Source organism: Bos grunniens, chromosome 19, assembly GCF_055505025.1.
Source record: "Bos grunniens cultivar Pamir isolate PY7600 chromosome 19, Bosgru_T2T1.0, whole genome shotgun sequence".
NCBI classification, from domain to species: Eukaryota; Metazoa; Chordata; class Mammalia; order Artiodactyla; family Bovidae; genus Bos; species Bos grunniens.
This window is the reverse complement of record NC_141183.1, coordinates 15,370,274-15,391,757: the sequence shown is the minus strand read 5'-3', so window position 1 is coordinate 15,391,757 and position 21,484 is coordinate 15,370,274. Positions and strand designations below refer to the sequence as shown.

The 21,484-nt window shown below is 40.8% G+C and overlaps 1 protein-coding gene across 1 annotated transcript; it reads right to left on the bottom strand.

Annotated features, from left to right (window-relative positions):
- Positions 1–873: 873 nt before the first annotated feature.
- Positions 874–21,200, bottom strand: CCDC47 (coiled-coil domain containing 47). The gene is made up of 13 exons (XM_086357044.1): positions 21,029–21,200; positions 14,577–14,845; positions 14,046–14,150; positions 13,367–13,541; positions 11,435–11,556; positions 11,080–11,145; positions 9,179–9,280; positions 8,681–8,791; positions 7,693–7,778; positions 6,331–6,389; positions 5,930–6,039; positions 5,531–5,698; positions 874–2,583 (listed from the first exon to the last, which is right to left on the bottom strand). The coding sequence occupies exons 2-13, from the start codon at positions 14,838–14,840 to the stop codon at positions 2,503–2,505; spliced, it is 1,449 nt and encodes a 482-aa protein (XP_086213170.1). The 5' UTR covers positions 14,841–14,845; positions 21,029–21,200; the 3' UTR covers positions 874–2,502.
- Positions 21,201–21,484: the final 284 nt, after the last annotated feature.

Below are 21,484 nucleotides of genomic sequence, written 5' to 3'. Positions count from 1 at the left end.
TTCCACTGAGAGAAAGAAAAGCAAAACAGAATAAAGCAAAAATACACCACTTGGAGAATAAACCTAGATGATACACTTTTATAGTGCTATCATTTACAGGAGAATTTTGCACGTATTACCTCTTGGTGTTGATCTACATGTGAGGCAGGTTGAGAAAATAATTACTATCCTTACTTTGTAGAAGGAAGAACAAGACTCAAAGAGGTTAGTGACTTACCCAAAGTCAAAGGATTAGTAACTGGTTTTGCTGGCACTAAAAACCAAGTCTCTATCTTCCAGTCCAGCACTTGTTGCGGTACTGCTAAAGGACCACGCAATGCTAAATGCCCACGCAATGCAGACAAGATTGGATGGCTTAGTGGTTTTCTAACACGTGACAGTCAACAACATTCTCCTTTCTTTGTCCTCTCAGTCACAGGAGAGACAATGGTGTCTTAACTTTAGTGGGGGACTTGGGGGGAGAAGCCTATTAATAGGGCTCTAAAAATAGAAAACATTCTATAAACAACTGGTGGGAATTAGGAGAGGGGTCCAGTGGTTAGGACTCCACGCTTTTGCTGCCAATGGCATGGGTCTGATTCTCAGTTGGGGAACTAAGATCCTGCAAACCGCGTAGCAAGGCCAAGAAACAAAAACAAACTCCAAAACCAAAACCTGCTAACAATTACAGGGAAGCCTGGTGTGCTGCAGCCCAGGGAATCACAAAGAGCTGGACACGGTTTAGCAACTAAACAACAAAAGGATTATTGTCAATGCCAACTCTTTTGAGGGAAAAGCATTTCAGTGCTGACTTTTACTGAACAAGAATGACATTCCTATGGGCTTATACTCTTGTAGGGAAACCCCAGAAAAGTAAAGGCGGCACTCTGAGACTTTTGTCAATTAGTTTAATATATGTCCATAGGTAGTTCATATTAATGCTTAAATTACAAAATTAGCTGCCATGGTCCAAATGTGTGGGACTTTAAGAAAGCTTTTATTAATCAAAAGATAGCTAAGCATATCAACTTTGATTTCTAAAATGCAGGTTAAAGGTTTGTAAAACAAGGCTAATTTGAGAATTATATAGCATTAAAGTAATTCAACTTTATCTTATTTTTGTTATATTTAATAACTTAATTTCATAAACTGTTAAAAAAAATATTACATTTGCATCTCCCAGCTTACACATTTCTGCACTGACCTAGAGAAAAACCCATGTGGAGAGTTTCCATGCAGTTACAAAGGCAGCAGCACATGCTGTTTTCACAGCAACTTGTTATTGCCTCGGAACACACTGGCACATACAGCATCAACAAAAAATACCCACCCACCCCTCTCCCACAAAAAACCCAACCCTTTCCCAGCCCCAGCAAAAATTACCTGGTACAAGCAGTGACTTTAAAAAATGCTTTCTTAGTAGGAAGCATTTATAAAATGCAGAGATCTGAACAAGCTAAATGCTCGTGCAGAACAGATGGGCCTCTCCCCCAAGAGTTCCTTCCTCAAGAGGCAGGAAGAACTCTCTGTAGTTTAGGAAAGCTCATGTTAAAAAGTATATTTATGCATATTCATGGCTACTTCTTTGAAGAAATATACCCAGCCTCAACTGTGGAAGATATAAAAGCAGAAGGAGAAGCACAGGGACACAGCCATAACAGAGTACAGAGCTTCTCCATGAACATCCGACAGGTTGCAGCAACCAAGGAGAACGTTTGTTGACTTCACGCAGACCACTGATCTCACCTAGGTGAAGCAGGTAATTTTCATGCATTTGTTACTCAAGAAAACATACAGCCACTTAAAATACAGCATTCACATTGTCATGAGCTCATTGTATCAGGTAAGGAGAAAACCGTGCTCCTCTTCTTCCTATCCCTAGAAGTTTCCATGTACATGTAAGTATCCTAAAGCCTACAGATAGCCTATGATACTGTCATAAGCACCTCCCACCTATAAACATATACTAAACTAGACTGTTGCGTCCCTGAAATTTCCATACCACATACAGTGTTCTAAATTTTATTTTTTTCCACAAGTTTAATGTAGACACAGAAGAGAACACCAAGAAATGTTTATTGTGTAATTCCAATTGTTATTTGTGGAATTGCGGTTTATAGTCAATCTTCATTGCTATTTCAACTGCCTAGCTTAAACAAAAAAGCAGCAATCTAATTATATATCTATAAATTTCATGATATTTCTTCAAATATCAAGCACTAAAAGTACTTATGATTCATGTTATAATTTTTAAAATGTTTTAAAACTACACAGATTTCATATATCATTCCTTTTATAAAATAATCAAAATAATTTGACTATCTGGAAGAAAATGACTGAAACAGACCCCTTCCAATGTATCTATAACCTCTGTAACACTCCAAGCCAAAACAGAACAGGTGATGAAATAAGGATTTCTCAGTCACAGGGAAACTTTAAGATGAGAAACGAATTGGTAGCTTTTGTTTCCTGTGAATTTTGAACTTAAAGGTGGCGTTAGGACTTAGCTCTCTGGGATGGCTATTACATGGCTTTCACTTTGATTTGTTTCATCTTCATTTGCTTCTTCTCCAATTTCTTTTGCTCACGCCTCAAAGCAGCTTCCTAAAGAGAAAGAGGGAATCCAAACTAAGATTTAAGTACTTGTTAAAAAAAAAAATCAGAACTGAATACTGCCTATACTGTTTAGACTAACACCACAAATAACATTTCAGAAGATAGTTATAAGAATTGCTAATACGTATGTTGGTTAATGAAAATTAACTTGAAGTAAAGGTAACTAAAATCTTTAGAGCGAAATTAGACAGTACACTTATGCAGACTTTGTTATTTTGATTTTTCCCAAATACAAGAAAGAGTAGCCCAACTTTCATCTTAACATATGTATATGCAAAGGATTTGTATTTCAGTTCAGAAAACCTTAAGATCTTCTTTGATCAAGTTATTAATTATAAATCTCTTATTAGCATAGCCTTTACACCCGAGCCCAACACCTTTCAATCCATAATGTTTGATTGAGAATTTTTATCATATTTTTATTTAGGAATTAGGAGTATGCTTGAGTGTGTGCTCAGTCACTTCAGCCGTGTCCGATTCTTTGTGACCCTATGGACTGTAGCCTGCCAGGCTCCTCTGTCCATGAGATTTCCTAGGCAAGAATACTGGAGTGTGTTGCCATGCCCTTCTCCAGGGGATCGTCCTGACCCAGGGATTGAACCGATGTCTCTTGAGTCTCCTGCACTGGCAGGTAGGCTGTTTACCACTAGCGCCACCTGGGAAGTCCCAATATCTGTGTATATGTTTCTCTATATTTTTCAAATTAAATATGGAACAAAACAAGCAAAGCTCCACCAGCAGTGGCAAAAAAGTCAAGATCATATGTATACATGAGCCATTCAAGCCAGAAATTCATTACAGAATTTTTTTTGTGGGTGGGGGGGAGGGGGGTAAGCTCCTTTCCCATTTAATTCATTGCATCTTCTCATAAGATAACTAGGCCTAGATATTACAAAGTGGTGGTTCTAAAAAAAATACATGGTTTATACCTACAAGCAACTTACAATCTGACTTAAGTTCTGGGCCCCCCTTTTTCTTAAGCCTATTATAGTTTCAAACCCTAGAAATATTTGGAGAACTTTTTTTTTTATAGAAAAACATTTTCATAGAAAATTGAAAGGCATTATCTATTAATGAGTCCATGTAGATTCTTCCTGTGTGTCTATTAAAAAGCCAATTATATTTATAAAGAAGATTGCACAAACACAGAGCTCTATTTTCAGGGGAAAAATATCCATCAACTAAACCAAACCAAATCAAACAAAAAATGCTAAGAATAGGTAGGATGAGAGGAGGCCTGTGGTATTCTGGTCACTTCGCTCGATGGCATGACTCTTCCTGGCAACTAAAGTACCACACGAGGGCTCACTTTTTCTTAGCAGCTTGCCTCCTCCACTTCCAAGTATTTTCTTCAATCCGTGAGGTTATTCTCATTAAAATTCGCATTTCCCAGGACTCTGTTTTTCTCTTTTTTTGACTAGCATTTATAAGGTTTAAAATTTTCCAGCTGGACCATGGTATCTTAATTCACAAAATATGAGAACATGCTAATGTTTGAAACACAACATAACACAACCTAAAAACAGACTTTTCTCCAAAGAGGACATACAAATGGCCAACAAACACATGAAAAGATGCTCAACATCACTCATTATTAGAGAAATGCAAATCAAAACTACAATGAAGTACCACCTCACACTGGTCAAAATGGCCATCATGAAAAAATCTACAAACAATAAATGCTGGAGAGGGTGTGGAGAAAAGGGAACCCTCACGTACTGTTGGTGGGAATGTAGAGTGATACAGTCACTATGGAGAACAGTATGGAGATTCCTTAAAAATCTAGGAATAAAACCACCATATGATCCAGCAATCCCACTACTGGGCATATACCCTGAGAAAATGATAACTGAAAAAAAAAAAAATGTACCCCAATGTTCATTGCAGCAGTATTTACAATAGTTAGTACATGGAAGCAACCTAGATGTCCATTAACAGATGAATGGATGAAGAAATTACAGTACATATATACAATGGAATATTACTCAGCCATAAAAAGGAAAGCATTTGAGTCAGTTCTTTCTAGTGAGGTAGATGAACCTAGAGCCTGTTATACAGACAGAGGTCAGAAAAAAAAGAATTTCATGTATTAACACACATATATGGAATCTAGAAATATAGTACTGACAAACCTATTTTCAGGGCTGGAATAGAGACACAGACACAGAGAACAGGCTGCAGACACAGCAGGGTAAGCAGAGGGTGGGGCAGATTGAGAGAGTCGCACTGAAACACACGCATTATCGCATGTAAACCAGACAGCTAGTGGGGAGTCGCTGTGTAACACAGGGAGCTGCGGGTGGCACTCTGTGACATCCTGGAGGCGTGCGATGGGGGCGACGGAGGCTCAAGAGGGAGGGGACATACGCATACTTCTGGCTGATTCATGTTGTTGTATGGAAGAAGCCAACATGATATTGTAAAACAATTATCCTCCAATTAAACATAAATTTTTAAAAAATCCTAAAACAAAAGCAACTCTTAAGTTTGAGATTCTAACTGTACAAAATAAAAAACAAAACACAAAGAAAAAAATTAGAATTTGCTAATCTATAATCAAAATAAAATTTTATAAAACAAGTTTATTTGGATCGTAGGTGCATGTGTTGGCTTTTATTAAAATTCCTAATTTCTTTCTACCTCAGTACGTGTTTGGCCTGAAAGATGATAGTGGAACTTTCAGAAAGGGCTTGTGCTGGGAACAGAATAATTCATATCATTCACCAGGATCGAGACTCAATCTAACACGGTTTGAACAGGGAAGATTACTCCTCCTTTTTCTTCTTATAGTGCTAACTGTCCCAAATACTAAGAAAATGCTAAGCTTTTAGCCTGTGCACATTCCTACAAAGAATTACATTTAACAGCCAAGATGGCGCCAACAGACATCCCCTTATAAATGTTTTACCCCAGTGATAAGAAAAGTCTGTCTTACCTCCAGCCTGCGCTGCTTCTCAGGATCCTCCTCATTCATGATTCGCTCCTTCTCAGCTCTTTTCTTCTCCTCCCGCCGGGACTGGGCTGCTTCCTGCCTCTGCACATGCGTCAGCTTTAAGAAGTTCTCTTCCACTCGAGCTCGGTTCTTGTCTGCTTTTTGTTTGCCCTTTCCCCAGGAAGCAAAGCAATTCATCAGAAATCCATTTCAGTCCAGCAGAAACAAAATCCCATTCAGTATTCTTTTATAAAACCACTCCCACCAAGCAGTTTCAAGCCAGCTAGCAAAGATAAAATCACTGAAATAAGCAAAAGATGACCCCCCTCCTCCCTGCTGCCCCCCAACAGGGAGAGGGGAACAACAAAAAGGCTCCAACTTATAATAAAAATAAAGTCTTACTTCTCTGTTGAGTCGGAACTTTTTGGCTTTATCGATAGAATAAATCACCATGTTCATCAGGGGTAATAAAGCCTCCATATCCTTTGGGTAAGTGTTACCTGAGCCAGGCACTGGAAAACAAAACCATTTTCTTATTGAGTTAATGGCAGCATTTAGACTTCTGGTATTAACTTTTTATATTAATAGGCTCCTTTCTCCAAGTTTCTTAGATAGCTAAAATGCAGCAACAAGTAGAAATTAAAATATATACAAGGATCTCTTATTGAAGAAACCTAGTAACCAAGATGCTGCCATGGGGTTGGTTTTATTGTAGTTTTTTATTGCTATCTTTTAGAAAGAAGCCATATTCTCCTTAAGATCATCTCACAGAAAACAAAGAACTCAGGAAGCAGAACACTTACCATTAAATGTAAACAATAGTGTCCTCTTAGTGTCAGGCAGCTTTAAGGGCTGACCCTCCCTGTCATAAAATAAAAGGTATTTAGAAGAACATAAGAGAGAGACTTTCCATGCACATAAGTCACACAATTCACTTAGATGAACAGATACCTGCAAATAATCAGCACAGTTATTTGTCTTGGTATCCCCAAGTCAAATACAATCTCAGAGACCGAAGGAGCTTTACAGGTCATCTGGTCCTCTCGTCTATCTGATGGATGCATTCCCAAGTGATCTTAATCCTATCCTTGAACACCTCCAGTGATGTCCCCTCTAGGCAGGATATATTTCATCTCACCTGGGGAGCCAGAAATGAGCCTATATTTAAGTATGAGGCCCATATTTTAAAACCTTTTTATTTTGACGGATTTTAAGTTTTATTTCCAACTCTTTATCTATCTTCCTATAATGAAAGCTATTGTTTTTTGAGTCAGGATCAGAATAAATTTAGAAATAATCTACTGTAGCATATAATAATTCATTTCTGACTCACCAAAGATTCCTCTTGTAATCTTTGACTTTCAACCTTCCATACCCCCACCCCATATAAGATGCTCCATGAATCCGCAACGTGATACTTTGCCCACAGTATTATTACTGAGTTGAGCAAGGTAAGGATGATGTAATGCTATCTAGAGGCATAAGCAATTTTGATTATCTTGGTGATTTTGACACAAAACTAAAATCCAAACTGGCTTTTCTACTGTACTCAACTCCACAGTCCTTAGCCAAAAATTTAGGTCAGAACCAATTCTACACCAAGGGTAAACGTAAATGTGCTCCCCTGAGACCAGGTGTGAAATCAAACAACACATTTAAGTCCTGAATATGTGTGTTTGAACAATGTTTTTATAAAGCCAGAAACTTTACAAGCATTAAAGGTGTCTGATAATACACTAGAAAGAATATATTCACCCAACCGTTAAAGAAGGAGGAAAAGGCCACGAATTACAAAATGCTTACATTTGCAATCAATCAAACACAAGTCAGACACCACAGATTCACATCATAAATTAAAAAAAAAAACAAAAAAACCCTAGACTATAAAAGACCGAGATTACTAGCTGTATTTTCTTAGTACCAGCCAGTCTGTAAGATTCTCCTTTACTCACTGAGTGGGTGATGCGTACATGCAGTGACACATGCTAACGGGGGTGGGGGGCTTATTTGATTGTTTCCCATAGGTTTTCAATTACCTTCACGATGCATGCAGTCAAAGCAAAGGAAAACTCATTTGGGAAGGGTAATTGCAGAAGCACCTTGCAGGTATTTCAACACAGAAAGCTAGTGAAGAAAACTGATCAATATTTTTATCTCATACGTACTCTTGCATAATTTTTGGACCAGAGAACTGGTCTGAAAAATGAATGGATTCAATCTTGTCAGCATAGTGTGTAAGAAAGTGAAGCATCTGAAATAAAGAAAAGAAAATTATTTTTTTTAAAGTAGGTTTGATGCAACTCCCTTTTTTCATAAAGATATTCATTCTTTAATCCTCCTGACTTTTGTACAATGTCATGAAGCCTAAAGCTTTACAATGAAACTAGCACCTTTTTTAGTCACACCAATGATCAAAAGTCTTTCTATTGAGCAACTGAGAATTCATCCAAAATAACGTTCAAAATACAAATGAAAAAAGCAACCATACCCCACCCCCCCAAAAAAAAAAACAAACAAAGAAAAATACGAATGAAAGCATGAACATAAAATGTAAACTATTTTCAGGGATTCTTCACAACCATATTACCCAGAACTTACATTTAGAACTGTCTTTCAGCTATCTTATATTTTTATGATAGTAAGATGTGCTGCTACCATATACGACCAAGAGAAAAAAAATAGTTTATTTCTTTATTGGCTGTGTCGAGTCTTAATTGCTGCATGCAGGATCTTTTGTTCTGGCGTGTGGGATCTAGTTCCCTGACCAGGGATTGAAGTCAGGCACCCTGGGGATTGGGAGCACAAAGTCTTAGCCACTGGACCACCAGGGAAATCCCTATACCCATTTTCTATTCTCACTGAAACTTAAAAAAAAAAGATACTAAATGATATGGTGATAAGGATTAAAGTTGTAGTCCTTTTCCAAAAAGCCTGAATGCCATTAGCAATCCTACGGACAACTGATTCTTGGTTTAGAGAGAACTTCTTGGCTAATAAAATTGCCTTGACAAGTGAGTCTAGTGTTTTAAGGAAGGTATTTTCATGGTTGTGTGGGAAAGGAAGATAAAATGGTGAACTTGTACAGCGTAACTTTCAGGGAGGCTGCCCTGTGCATGGCCAAGATTTGCAAATGTATGTTGCTACTGTCTTTACCTTTGTGTCCATCATTCCGTCTGTGACTTCTCCCATCTCTGACAGGATGGCCAAGGAGTCAGGCAGTCCATACTTCGCTCCTGACTTAGGTTTGTCACTACAAAACTCACTCTAGAGGAAAAAGCGGTTGAAAGTAAGACACGATATTTTATTATGCACAGGAACTTCTTTTCTCAAGAGAATAGGTACTGACCTGTTTCAAGGTGATACAACTGGTCAAGTTATATAATTATCTTATGCCCTGAAGTTGAACTTTTATGTAATAAAGAGACACAGTTTCTTTTTTTTTTTTTTTTCTTTAGCCAGTCTCTTTGTCAAAAGGAACAGTGCATTTTCGTACATGGCCAAATTGTGCAAAGTGTTCTCTCAGCTCACTTGAGGCCACCGTCCAGGGAATTTTTCTGACAAACGCAACCGGCCGGCCGATGTTTGTACGCAGCGCCATAGCCAAGAGACACAGTTTCTACGTATTATTTGAGTTAGAAGAACCTGACATACCAGATCCTGCATCTCCTTCTGCAGTCGCACCAAGGCTTTCCGAGCACCAACAGCAAACACGTAGGTATCCATGTCTTCATCATTCATAGTTACTTTTATTTGCTTAAAAAAAAAAACAAAGAAACCTCACTTATTAGGTTCTATGATAGGCAGATTTCTAAGACAGCCTCCAAGATTACTGCCGACTGCCACATCCTCTCCTTGAATATGAGCAGGACTTGGGAATGTGGTATTATTGCTCCCATGATATTGTGTTACTTGGAAGATGGTCCCTAATCAGCTGACTGAGTTAATCAAAAGGGACACCGCCCTCCACCCAGGTGGACTGATATAACCAAGGGAGTCCTCAGACGGGACTGGGCCCTACTTAAAGAAAGAGTCAAAGTGTGAAAGGGCAATGGAGCGGGACGAGGAGATGGAGGGGATGGGGGGGGCGGAGCGGTGGGAGCTGGACGGACCACATGGCAAGTGCCTGAGAAAGGCCTCAAGGAGCTAAGAATGGTTCCCAGCAACAACTAGCAGGAAAATGGGAACCTACAACCACAGGGAGCTGAATTCTGCCAAAGCCTGAATGGCCCTGGGAAGAGGGCCTAAGCTCCGGAAGCATGGCAGCTCTGTGCATCACCCCACCCCCATACCTTGCCCCACGCCTCTCTTCCATTTGGCTGTTCCTGAACTTCATCCTCTACAACAAACTGGTAAGTGTAAAATGTTTTCCTGAGCTCTGTGAGCTATTCTAGCAAATTATTGACTCTGAGGGGACGGCTGCGGGAACTCTATATATTTATATCTGGGCAATCAGATGTCTGGTGGCCTGGGACCTGTGAAGTGTGGGCAATCTTGTGGGTCTGAGACCTTTAACTCGTAGGTCTGGCACTAACTCCAGGTAGACAGTATCAGAACTGAACTGAATTGCTGGCCACCCCGCTGGCATCCGGAGAGTCAGAGAATCGGTTGCCAGCACTGGGAGCTAGCAACACCCCAGAAGCAAGTTACACGGTTTTTAATGCTCTACACTGGACCAGAGAGATAAAGTTATAAGCCTGAAGAGTCTGGTATGATAAAACATGGTCCTATTTCTTTTATTAACTCTTTAAAAGTTTAGGTAAAAATTTACCAGTATATATAAGGATGAAGGAAATGTTAACAGAGGGAGATATGGCAAAGATCTGAGGAGATGGCAGCTGCTAAAGAAAAGGTTTTCTACCCTTTGATCACTGAGGGGAAACTATACAAAGTAACACCTTAAGCAGAACCCTCCTGATAAAAAGGGCTTAAAAATACAAAGAACTTCTTGTTTGCTGAGGTTGTTTATGATTGCAGGGGGAAAAATAGAAAAACAAAAACCAACAAAAAAAGGTAAAAGGCTGCCTGGCTCAGAGGAAAAGCAAAGATTAAATCTACCTCAGGAAAGAACTAAAACTGATTACCACAACACAATAGAGAATAATTTCTATGAAAAAGATGCTGAAGATGCAGCAAAACTTCCTCCTTTGAGTTTTAATTGATGAGGCTCTAAAAATGTGTAGATTAAATCATCTGTGGCCATATTAGAAAAATTACATAAACAAACAGGTTTGCAACAACAAAAAAAGGAGAGCTTTTAAATAACAATTGAGTTTCAGTCCAATAAAAATATACAAAATATTGTATATTATTGATACAGCCCTTATTAACCAGATATTATTTGTAGCTCCTGGGTCACCCCCCGCACCCCCAGTTGCAGCTAGCTGCCAATTGTGTAGAACATTATCTGTCTAAACAGAAAAGGTTCCATTTTGGAGGGGACAAAGGACACAAGTTGTCACAAAGTCCAAATATAATCCAGGCAAGAAATGGAATAAGCTCTAAGACGTGAAGAAGCCAATCTGTACAGAGAAAACCAGGGGTCGAATACCTACCACTTGATCACTCACTGGCCTCATCATCCGGGCCAGGACATTCAGTAAGTCCTGCCTCTTGAGGAACTAGAAAACAAGAAAAAAGAAACCCAAGAGAACAATTGCAACTTCTACTTGCTATAAGGAAAAGCCCTTAGAAGGGAACTCACATGCTTCATAAAATACACGCTACATTAGCCAGTCAGTAAAAAGACAATACTTAAGTTATTTGCTTGCATAGCTTGCACGATCTTAGCTCCCTGACCAGGGATTGAACCCAGGCCCCCTGCAGTGGAAGTGCAGAGCCCTAACCACCAGACCACCAGGTAATTCCCCAAAGATGATTTTTAGATCTCATTTTAAGTTCCCCACTTACCCTCAGCTGGATAAGCATCCCCTCGCAGCACACCCGGCCAGAACACCACAGATTGTAAATGTGCTCATTCTCCTGGTTCAGCTTTCCTGTGCTGGTGGCTTCTTTGTTGGTTCCATCATCCCCTGGGGGTAAAACCACTTACCATGATCCGCTGGAAATGTTGGGCCTAATCACCACACTCTCTTCTACTCTGACCCCAACATGATGGTAACTTTAGGTGAGCAATACTTAGCTATCTTATAGAAGTCTTCTTTACACATAGATTACAAGAGATAGGCATTATTCCTTTTACTTCTTATTGTTGCCATTCAAAAATTATGGACTCTAGCATTACTTGCGTGTCCTTATCAGTTAATGACATCCAGCTTGGAGTATAAATATCTCAAGAATAGGTACAAAATAGAACAAAGTCAATTTAGGTGTCTGCCAAAAGTTTTTTAAAAAGAAAGAACTAAAACAAAACCTATGTACTGAATAAAAAATATCATTAGTATTAACTAGTCAGCACTCCCTCATTGTGTCTCCTTTCAGTTAACTTTATCCAAGTTTGCTTTTTCAGCAGCAAAATAAAAGTGGTATTAAGTGTTGTATTTTAGAGCTAGTGTGTGTTAAAGCGTTAAGTCACTCAGTTGTGTCTGACTCTTTGTGACCCCATGGACTGTAGCCCACCAGGCTCTTCTGTCCAAGGAGTTCTCCAGGCAAGAATACTGGAGTGGGTTGCCGTTTCCTTCTCCAATTTTAGAACTAGAAAAAGCTCAAATTCTAGTCACTTCCTCTCTTCATTTAATTCATTAAGTGTACCAAAAAAGTGTCCAACCTTACAAGGTAAAGCAGACTGATACACCAACTAAACACATACCAGAGGAAGTGAAGACATTAAAGGCTGCTTATATTTTTCCTAATTTCCAGGTCAAAAAGTACTGAAAGAGTATACTATTGTGGAAAGCATGGATTTTGGAAGTAGGTAGACTGCTGCTGCTAAGTCACTTCAGTCATGTCCGACTCTGTGCGACCCCATAGATGGCAGCCCACCAGGCTCCCCCGTCCCTGGGATTCTCCAGGCAAGAACACTGGAGTGGGTTGCCATTTCCTTCTCCAATGCATGAAAGTGAAAAGTGAAAGTGAAGTCGCTCAGTCGTGTCCGACCCTCAGCGACCCCATGGACTGCAGCCTTCCAGGCTCCTCCATCCATGGGATTTTCCAGGCAAAGTAGGTAGACTAGGTTCTAATATATCATGGTTGCAACCGAATAGCTTAGACAAGTTTTAACATCTCTGGACTTCAGTTCCCTCTTTAGGAAAATAGAAACTATATCCAACTGACAATTTTGTTCTAAAGATTGAATAAGAAACAATGTATGCAAAGCACTCAGGAAACATAGTACACAGTCCCACTAAGAGCAGAAGAGAGGGATACTTGCTTACTACCAAAGGGAAATAAAGTGTTTAAAGCCAAACAGAGGTGAAGGTGGGTGAGGCCACCTGACCCCCTACCCTACACAGTGACAGGGCCTCCTCTGAGGTCCTCCAGCGTACACCCCTGCAGTGGATCTCAAACCAAAGTGCCCAAAACTTGAAGGAATTCTGCAGGGCTTCTAAAAGATGAATTGAAAGCATTTCACAAACTACCAAAAATGTCAAAACTCTTTGCTGTTGGCTAGATTTTTATCAACCTGTTTTGATAACACTGATTACTTCAATTCTATCAGAAGCTGCATAGCAAATGACGAATAATGAAAGATAAGAAAACTATTTCATAAATGCAATGTATTCATTATGCAAAAATCTAACAAAAAAGGGATCCTTGAGAGAGGGAAAAAAGCATCCTCTTCACAGTGCAGGAAAGCAGTTAGATGCTGATACTGAGAATAAGAAGCAGTTCTTACCGCGTAGTTTTCAAGCAGGTGGCTAGACCTGCATTAGCTTAACTTACCTACTAAGGTAAAGTTGCTCTCCAAAAGCTCCCTGTGAGTGTTAAACCAGGCCTGAGCAAGGCGACTGTTTTTATTCTTCCCGATTATATAATTCATGATGTATGCAAGCAGACCAGTCACCATCAAAATCTCTAGATAATAACTCTCCCAACTGTTCTGGAGGTGTGCAGGAACCTGAGGAAGGACAGTCATTCCGTTTAATGTTGACTGAGGCTTTGAAGGACAAAGCTAACTCAAGGGATAAAGGAGAAGGAGACTATCCATACATGAAAGCGGATACTTTAGATAACTGTCACTGAATATGGTTATGCTTTGAAAATAGGCCCATTTCGGTGTTCTAGGTCAGTTTTGTAAAAGATTCTTTAAGGAAATCTGAGGATAATCATACGGCATGAAAAGCTGGAAACCCCTCTGTATTTATCTTGATTCTGAGCCCCATCCCCCAAATAAACCCAAAGTCTATCTTCTTCATTCCTTGGTAAATAAAACTAGGAAGGCTAAAATAAAAACATAGGGGTTGCTTTTCTATGTGCACAGTGTTATCAGAGGAACTGATGTCAAACTCTTCCACGGCTCCCAGGGTTATATCAACGCCAGCTGCATGTCACTAATTATATTTCTGAGATTAATGACAGCAAGATATTTTGTCAGTTTGGGATTCAAAATCTATATACCTACATCAACAATTGTTATTGGGTCTTTACTTTTGCTAGAAGTATCTGGTTTGTCTTCATAACCTTCAAATTCTTCATCATCATATGGTTCACTCTCGGTATCTCCCTCCTACAAAAACGAGGCACAATCTGTTTCCCCCATAAATCTCACAAGCAGTTTTATCTCATTTTTACAGGCACCATTTGTAGAGGAAAACAGAACATGAAAACAGCAAGGGCAGGACACAGAGATATGACATATTTTAAACAAATGACAACTCTCCATGCATTTGAACCCTGGGTTCCAAATGACACAATTTCCACCCACCCACACACCAATACCCATCTAGCCCACTTCTTCCCCGCTTTCCATAGAGAAAAATACAATTCATTCTTTGTTGAATGTAAAAGGTGGCAACGAGCCACAAACATTTAGAAGAGCTCCACCTGCTGAACAAAAAGGAACATACCAGAGAGTAAAGGTCTCCCTAAGTGCTAGTTACACCATGTCCCATCCTTCTAATTTCCCGAGAAATCAGTGGAAAAGCAGCTTTACCTGGGTATCTGCATCTTCAAAGTCTCCTTCTTGGCTTTCATCCTGCCCTTCCAACTCCACGGTGGTCTCATCTTCATCATCTTCAGTGATGATCACCCGTTGAGGAGACTCAGTGACAGAGTCTTCTGCGACATCCTCAAATTCAGCAAAGTCATTATCATCATACTCTACGATGTCTTCCTCATCCTCAAAATCATCAAACTTGGCTTCAGAGACACTCCCAAATATCAAAAGGACAACACAGAAAGCATGGAAGCCTTTCATTGCACCTGAAAAATGAGTCAAAAAAAAAAAAAGACAAAACCAAAAAACCCTAAATGGACTGCTTTTCTACATATACTGATCACATTTTGTAAATAGTTAAAAAATAAATCTAAGATTCTCCCACTTTTCTTATTGAATACTACTCATTTCAGATAGTATTATAGAAACAACAATAAGGTGAGGCTCAAGAGGCCTGGGTTCTAGTCTGGGCTCTCTCACCAGTTATCTGTAAAATCTTGGACAAGTCATTTAATTCCTTTAGGTTGGGTTTCCATTTATGCTGTGTATTCAGGAAGCATTTTTTTTTGAGTGCCTATAAAAAGTTTTATATAGAAACTGGGAAGAGGAATAATAAAAGAATGTGATGCAACTATTTATTAGTTGTAATAAAAATAATGCATAAATAGAAAAGCTCTATTTATAAATATTTATAAATAGAAAAGCTCTATTAAATCAACTTTATACGTGCAAATCATCATCACCATCAAAGCAAATGTTTAAGACACAAAGTGCTACACACTGTCCTAAAGGCTTTACAAAGAGCAACTAATTTAATCCTCTTAACAACCCTCTGAAGGAAGTAGTTTTATTAACTGGCCCATTTCATATAATGAAATGTGACTGGCAACAAAATGTGCCAAATGATATGAAAATATTAAGGATAATGAAATCATCTTACCAAATGCGTAAGGTTTTACAAAAAAGGGGAGTGCATGTGAGGCAGAGTTTGAATAGTAGCTAGATTTCAATCACCAAATCTATTTAGGCTATATTTCTAGTCCTCCTCTCTTTTTATCTAAACACCAGCCCTACATCACCAAACATCTAACAGACTTGTCCATTGTGATGCCTTACAAACTTTTTCTGTATAGTATAATAAATATCAGGTAGTATGGCAGAAAGTGAAGAGGAACTAAAAAGCCTCTTTATGAAAGTTAAAGTGGAGAGTGAAAAAGTTGGCTTAAAGCTCAACATTCAGAAAACGAAGATCATGGCGTCCGGCCCCATCACTTCATGGGAAATAGATGGGGAAACAGTGGAAACAGTGTCAGACTTTATTTTTTGGGGCTCCAAAATCACTACAGATGGTGACTGCAGCCATGAAATTCAAAGACGCTTACTCCTTGGAAGGAAAGTTATGGCCAACCTAGATAGCATATTCAAAAGCAGAGAATTACTTTGCCAACAAAGGTGCGTCTAGTCAAGGCTATGGTTTTTCCTGTGATCATGTGTGGATGTAAGAGTTGGACTGTGAAGAAAACGGAGCGCTGAAGAATTGATGCTTCTGAACTGTGGTGTTGGAGAAGACTCTTGAGAGTCCCTTGGACTGCAAGGAGATCCAACCAGTCCATTCTAAAGAAAATCAGTCCTGGGTGTTCTTTGGAAGGAATGATGCTAAAGCTGAAACTCCAGTACTTTGGCCACCTGATGCGAAGAGTTGACTCATTGGAAAAGACTCTGATCCTGGGAGGGATTGGGGGCAGGAGGAGAAGGGGACGACAGAGGATGAGATGGCTGGATGGCATCACTGACTCGATGGATGTGAGTCTGAGTGAACTCCGGGAGTTGGTGATGGACAGGGAGGCCTGGCGTGCTGCGATTCATGGGGTCGCAAAGAGTCGGACACGACTGAGCAACTGAACTGAACTGAACTGAAATATCATAGGCTTTGTGGGCCACATACCTATCTCTGTTGCGTATTCTTTAAAAAAACAACAACAACAACAACCCTTTAAAAATGCAAAAACAATTCTTAATTTGCAGACTGTACAGACAGCCTGCCTCTCAGGCTGCATTCTGACCCTGCCCAAAAGTCACCTCAAACTCAACAGGTACTTGAATTTCTCTATTTTGATATTCGTATCAGTCCTATATTTCTAGTTCTTACTTGTTGAAAAGAGCAAGATACTAATTTCTCATCTTCTTTTCCCTTTAAAATCTAACCAGTCACCAAATTCTGGTGTTTCCTTCTTAGATTCCCAAAGCCACCATAACCCAAGTTATCACCGCCTACTCAAGAAGTACAGTATTATCCTAAATGGTCTTCCCTGTCTCAACTCTCTCCCTACTTCTCTCTAAAAACTACCATTATTCTTCTCAGACATGACTCTTGTTTTACAAGGATTCAATAACCAATGAAGGCTAACCAGTTCCTGTAAAATAACATAAAAACCCCTCTGGCTTTCACTGCTTTTCATAAAATGCTCCTACCAAAGCAAATCAAACATACTGTCAATGAGCACATCACTGTTTCAGATGCTATGCCAAGAGAATCTAGCTTTAAGGATATGTGTTACAGCATGATAGGAAAAATCTAAAACTGGTTAAATCATGCATATATACAAAAACAAGCTTACTTTTTGTTCATTAATGAATGAAGTTAGAACCCAACCCGTGTTGTTTTAGAAGCAAATACTCAAACAAAAAGGTCTGGAAGGTTACACATACATCTACATACAAAGAGTAGTTATTACATATGATAGGAGTATGGGCAATCTGCATGATTTTTCTATTTTTCTAATTTTTCTATGATGTTTTTGTAATAAAATGTTCTTTACAAAATAAAAGGATAGTTCTTGCACTCAAGAAAAGGCACTGTAATGTGAGGAACAGCTACAGCACAGAGGCAGGAAGCAGCACATTTTAGAAGTCTGGAATGATAGAACATTGGGTTTGCAGACCCAAATGGGATAAAGGAGGCTAAACAGGCCTGCACAGGCCAGATCGTGATGATGTTGCTGTTTTGTGGCTAAGTTGTGTCTGAGTCTCTTGCGACCCCATGGACTGTAGTCCACCAGGCTTCTCCCTCTATGGGATTTCCCAGGCAAGAATACTGGAAAGAGTTGTCATTCCCTTTTCTAGGGGATCTTCTAACCTGGGGAATGAACCTGAGTCTCTTGTGTTGGCAGGCCAATTCTTTACCACTGAGCCACCAGGAAAGCCCAAGAACATGATGGTTCTTATTTAAATACCACACTAAGACGTGTGGATAATGAGAATCAACTAAAGGATTTAAGTAACAGAGTGCCACAATCAGATCTCCAATTTAACCCTGACAGCTCATACACAGGTGAATCTGAGAGGGGCACCTGAGGTGGGAAAAACTGGAAGTGGCTGAGAAAGACAGAAGATAAAACATGACTGAACTGGCAGTGGTATTGGGAATGAACAAGAAAATAGATTTGACAGGTATTTAAAAACTCTATTTGTCATCATAAAGAATGTGGGAAAAGAAGATCCTGAGTGATTCCAAGTTTTGGCTTGATTAACAGCTGGACAAAGCCGTCCTTGAGATAAAGAACAACAAAGGAGGGGAGAAAAATGGGGGGAAGACAATAAATTAACTTTAGTACCGGCTGAAAGGTTTGGAGTGTTTTCAAACAGTACGTTAGTTGATTAACATTTCTCTCTTAATTTTCACAATTCCAAAAGGTATTATAACTTATTTTACAAAAGAAGAAAAGGAAGCAGTTTGAAATAAGGCTATGAGCCTAAGTTGGAAATAAGATGGTTCAAGAATGGATCAGATCCCCAGGGAGCATGAAGAGTTAGATTAAAAAAAAAAAAAAAGGGCCAAAACATCTTGAAACAAATCATAACAGCTAAAAGGTGGGCATGCTGCTGCTGCTGCTAAGTCGCTTCAGTCGTGTCCGACTCTGTGCGACCCCAAGGACGGCAGCCCACCAGGCTCCGCCGTCCTTGGGATTCTCCAGGCAAGAACACTGGAGTGGTTTGCCATTTCCTTCTCCAATGCATGAAAGTGAAAAGTGAAAGTGAAGTCACTCAGTCGGGTCTGACTCTTCGAGACCCCATGGACTGCAGCCCACCAGGCTCCTCCGTCCATGGGATTTTCCAGGCAAGAGTACTGGAGTGGGGTGCCAAAGGTGGGCATAGTAGGGAGAATTAAAATGGGAAACTAAGGAATGGATGGAGAAAAAGAGACTTTGGTTCAAATGCTATCATATTACAGAAGCCAAAGGAGAAACACATCTCTAAGGAAACAGAGGTTCGTTTCAATTGCAGCAGAAAGTTCAAGTAAAATACGGACCAAAAATTTCCAAATGTTAATGAGGAAGTCATGATTGGCAACTGCAAGGAAGTGGTGCAGGATGCAGGGAGCTGAGCACTGAGAGTGAATGGGTGGCAAAAGGGAGTACAGACTAATCTCTCAAGGTGCTCTGGCATCGTGAATATTCTGTATCTCATATTTACAATACCATAAATTCATAAAGGAAATTGGTTCAATATCAAAGACTATTGCCCAATACCCTCCAACTCATGGCGGCTCAAGCAATAGTCTTAGAATCGGACAAAGTTCATAAATTTTGAAAGGCACAAATGATTTGAAAAATGCCTCCAAGGAGAGGTCAATATTCTATCCTTTCCAACATTTCATCTTTGAGATTAGCACCAGGGGACATTTTATAAGAAAACACAGATGCCTTCTTGACAACAGTCTCGAAGAGGTTTTTGCTGTGTCTCTACTCACTCTTCAGCTTCATGGGCAAAAGTGGAAAAAGTATGAAAAGGAGCACCTATGTCGGTGGAGTTAGATTTGCTTTAAAACATCAGCTCTGGGCCTCCCTGGTGGCTCAGTGGTAAAGAATCCACCTGCCAATGCAGGAGATGTGGGTTCAATCACTGATCCGGGAAGGTCCCACATGCCTTGGAGTAACTGAGCCAGTGCAGCACCACTATTGAGCCTGTGATCTAGAGCCTGGGAACTGCAACTACTGAAGCCCACAGGTCCTAGAGCCTGTGCTTGGCAACAAGAGAAGCCACCACAACGAGAAGCCCAAGCACCACAAGCAGAGAAAAGCCCTCCCAGTATCGAAGACCCAGCAGAGCCAAAAATAAATAAATAAAATTAAAAGCAAAACAAAACATCAGCTCTACCATTTGCCAGCTGTATGATCTTGGGCAAACTACTTAAATCCGTTTCCCAGGTACAAAAAAAGGAGGTCCATTCACTCCATGCCTCGTAGGGCTACAGTGGATGTGACAGGAGATAGGTGCTTGGCACATGTAAGGCCCGCAATAAATAGCAGTTCCTATTACTTCCTTCCACTGTGCCTTATGAACGCCCTGTAAGATGTAAAAATACTTTATCTTTAGTATTCCCTTTTAGATCCGTGTTAGAAACTTTTTCAAATAGAGAAGCAAATACAGGTTAACATTGGCACAGTCAGCCTGACTGCCTGCCTGCCAAAAGGTCTGTGAATTTCCACTTAGAATGTTTACACCACAGAAGCACTTCTAAGATAACTCAGCATTGTAACAGAGCCCCTTTAAGGGTATTTAGGTTAAAATTATCCAAGCCATCTGTGCCTTGGCCTTCAGTCTCAGAAGTCTCTCTGCAGGCACCTGTCAACTCATTTCTCAAATGCACAAACCCTGCCGGAGGGGCAGACCCAAGACTCCCTCGACAGGCCACACTGGCACTGACAAGTCCTGTCTGATTTCTTCTCCTAGCTTATTCGGCAATCTCAGCGGTTGGTTTAGTCGCTAAGTCGTGTCCGACTCTTTGCAACCCCATGGACTGTAGCGCCAAGCCTCTGCCCACTGTATTTCCCAGGCAAGAATACTGGAGTGGGCTGTAGTTGGGTCAGGACTTAAAAACGAAAGATGAGCGTTAAGTGTGGAAATCATTTCTTGTTGGCGTTTTAGAGTGGGCCTTTCTGACAATGGCCAGACCCTAAAGCTTCTGGAGATCATGGAGACATTCCAGCCTGTCTCCTTCCAAACGCTGGATAAAAATGTCTTATGTTAGAAACCTGCAGAGAAGAGTCACCATCGAGGTTGCTGCTTCTGTCTGTCAAACTAGCTGGGTCTAATCTCTCCCCAGCACGGAGAATCAGTTCTCTGCTCCATTATTCTTGCTGCACGCTCTAACTTTGCTCTGCGGGTTGGCATTTGCTCAGAGTTCTGGAAGTTGCCCAAAACCGTTAAAGTCACCCCGAACAGAACTCCCAACAGAAAATAGGGACTCGGGGTGGACAAAGTTTGGTTATGTTCTTAAGAAAATCGGGAAAGGAGAGAAGGCGAGAAGGCGCGAGGATAGAAGCATGTCACCAAAAGGCTGGACTTAGGGGCCGGACTGGGAATAGGGACCCGGGTAGGCCACGCAACTCAGCGTCACCGCTCGGCCCGGCCAGGCCCCACCGACCGCGTCACGGCCCGCGCCTTACCTGCACCGGGGGCTAGAACTCGGCCCACTGCTCCTGCAGCCGCCGCTTCTATCCCGCCTGCCTCTGGTCCCGGCCACCGCCTGCCGGGTCGCCGCGATTTCACTGTCCCGACGCCTCTAGGACACAGCTTGACCAGGCAGCTCAGTCACGCCGCGCCAGTCTTCACGTAGCCTCCGCCAGCCGTTACGTAGAATGCGTGAGGCCGGCCCGCGCCTGCGCGCGGCACGGGGCCAGGACACAGCCCTGGGGACTGCGCGAGACCGCCTGCTCCCCCGCCTAGCTGAGACGAGGTAGGGCGGCCAGGAGAATTACATAAGCACCGCCCCTGGGCAGGAGCTGCCGGCGCCTATCCCAGTGCTCTCCGCTAGGGTTCAGTCTAGTTGTCATCACGCTGAACCCGTGCTCCGGAAGTTAAAAGTCACCGTGCTCTACAAGACCACGTGTCCAGGGGCACGC

Bases quoted from the DNA above. Each gene is read 5' to 3' on its own strand.
- CCDC47 (XM_086357044.1), bottom strand. From the start codon at position 14,840: ATGAAAGGCTTCCATGCTTTCTGTGTTGTCCTTTTGATATTTGGGAGT. The intron at 13,542-14,045 runs GTAGGTATATAG...GTCCTTCCTCAG, and splicing joins ACCCAATAACAATTGTTGAT to GTTCCTGCACACCTCCAGAA. The intron at 8,792-9,178 runs GTATGTCAGGTT...TTTTTCCTCTAG, and splicing joins AGAAGGAGATGCAGGATCTG to AGTGAGTTTTGTAGTGACAA.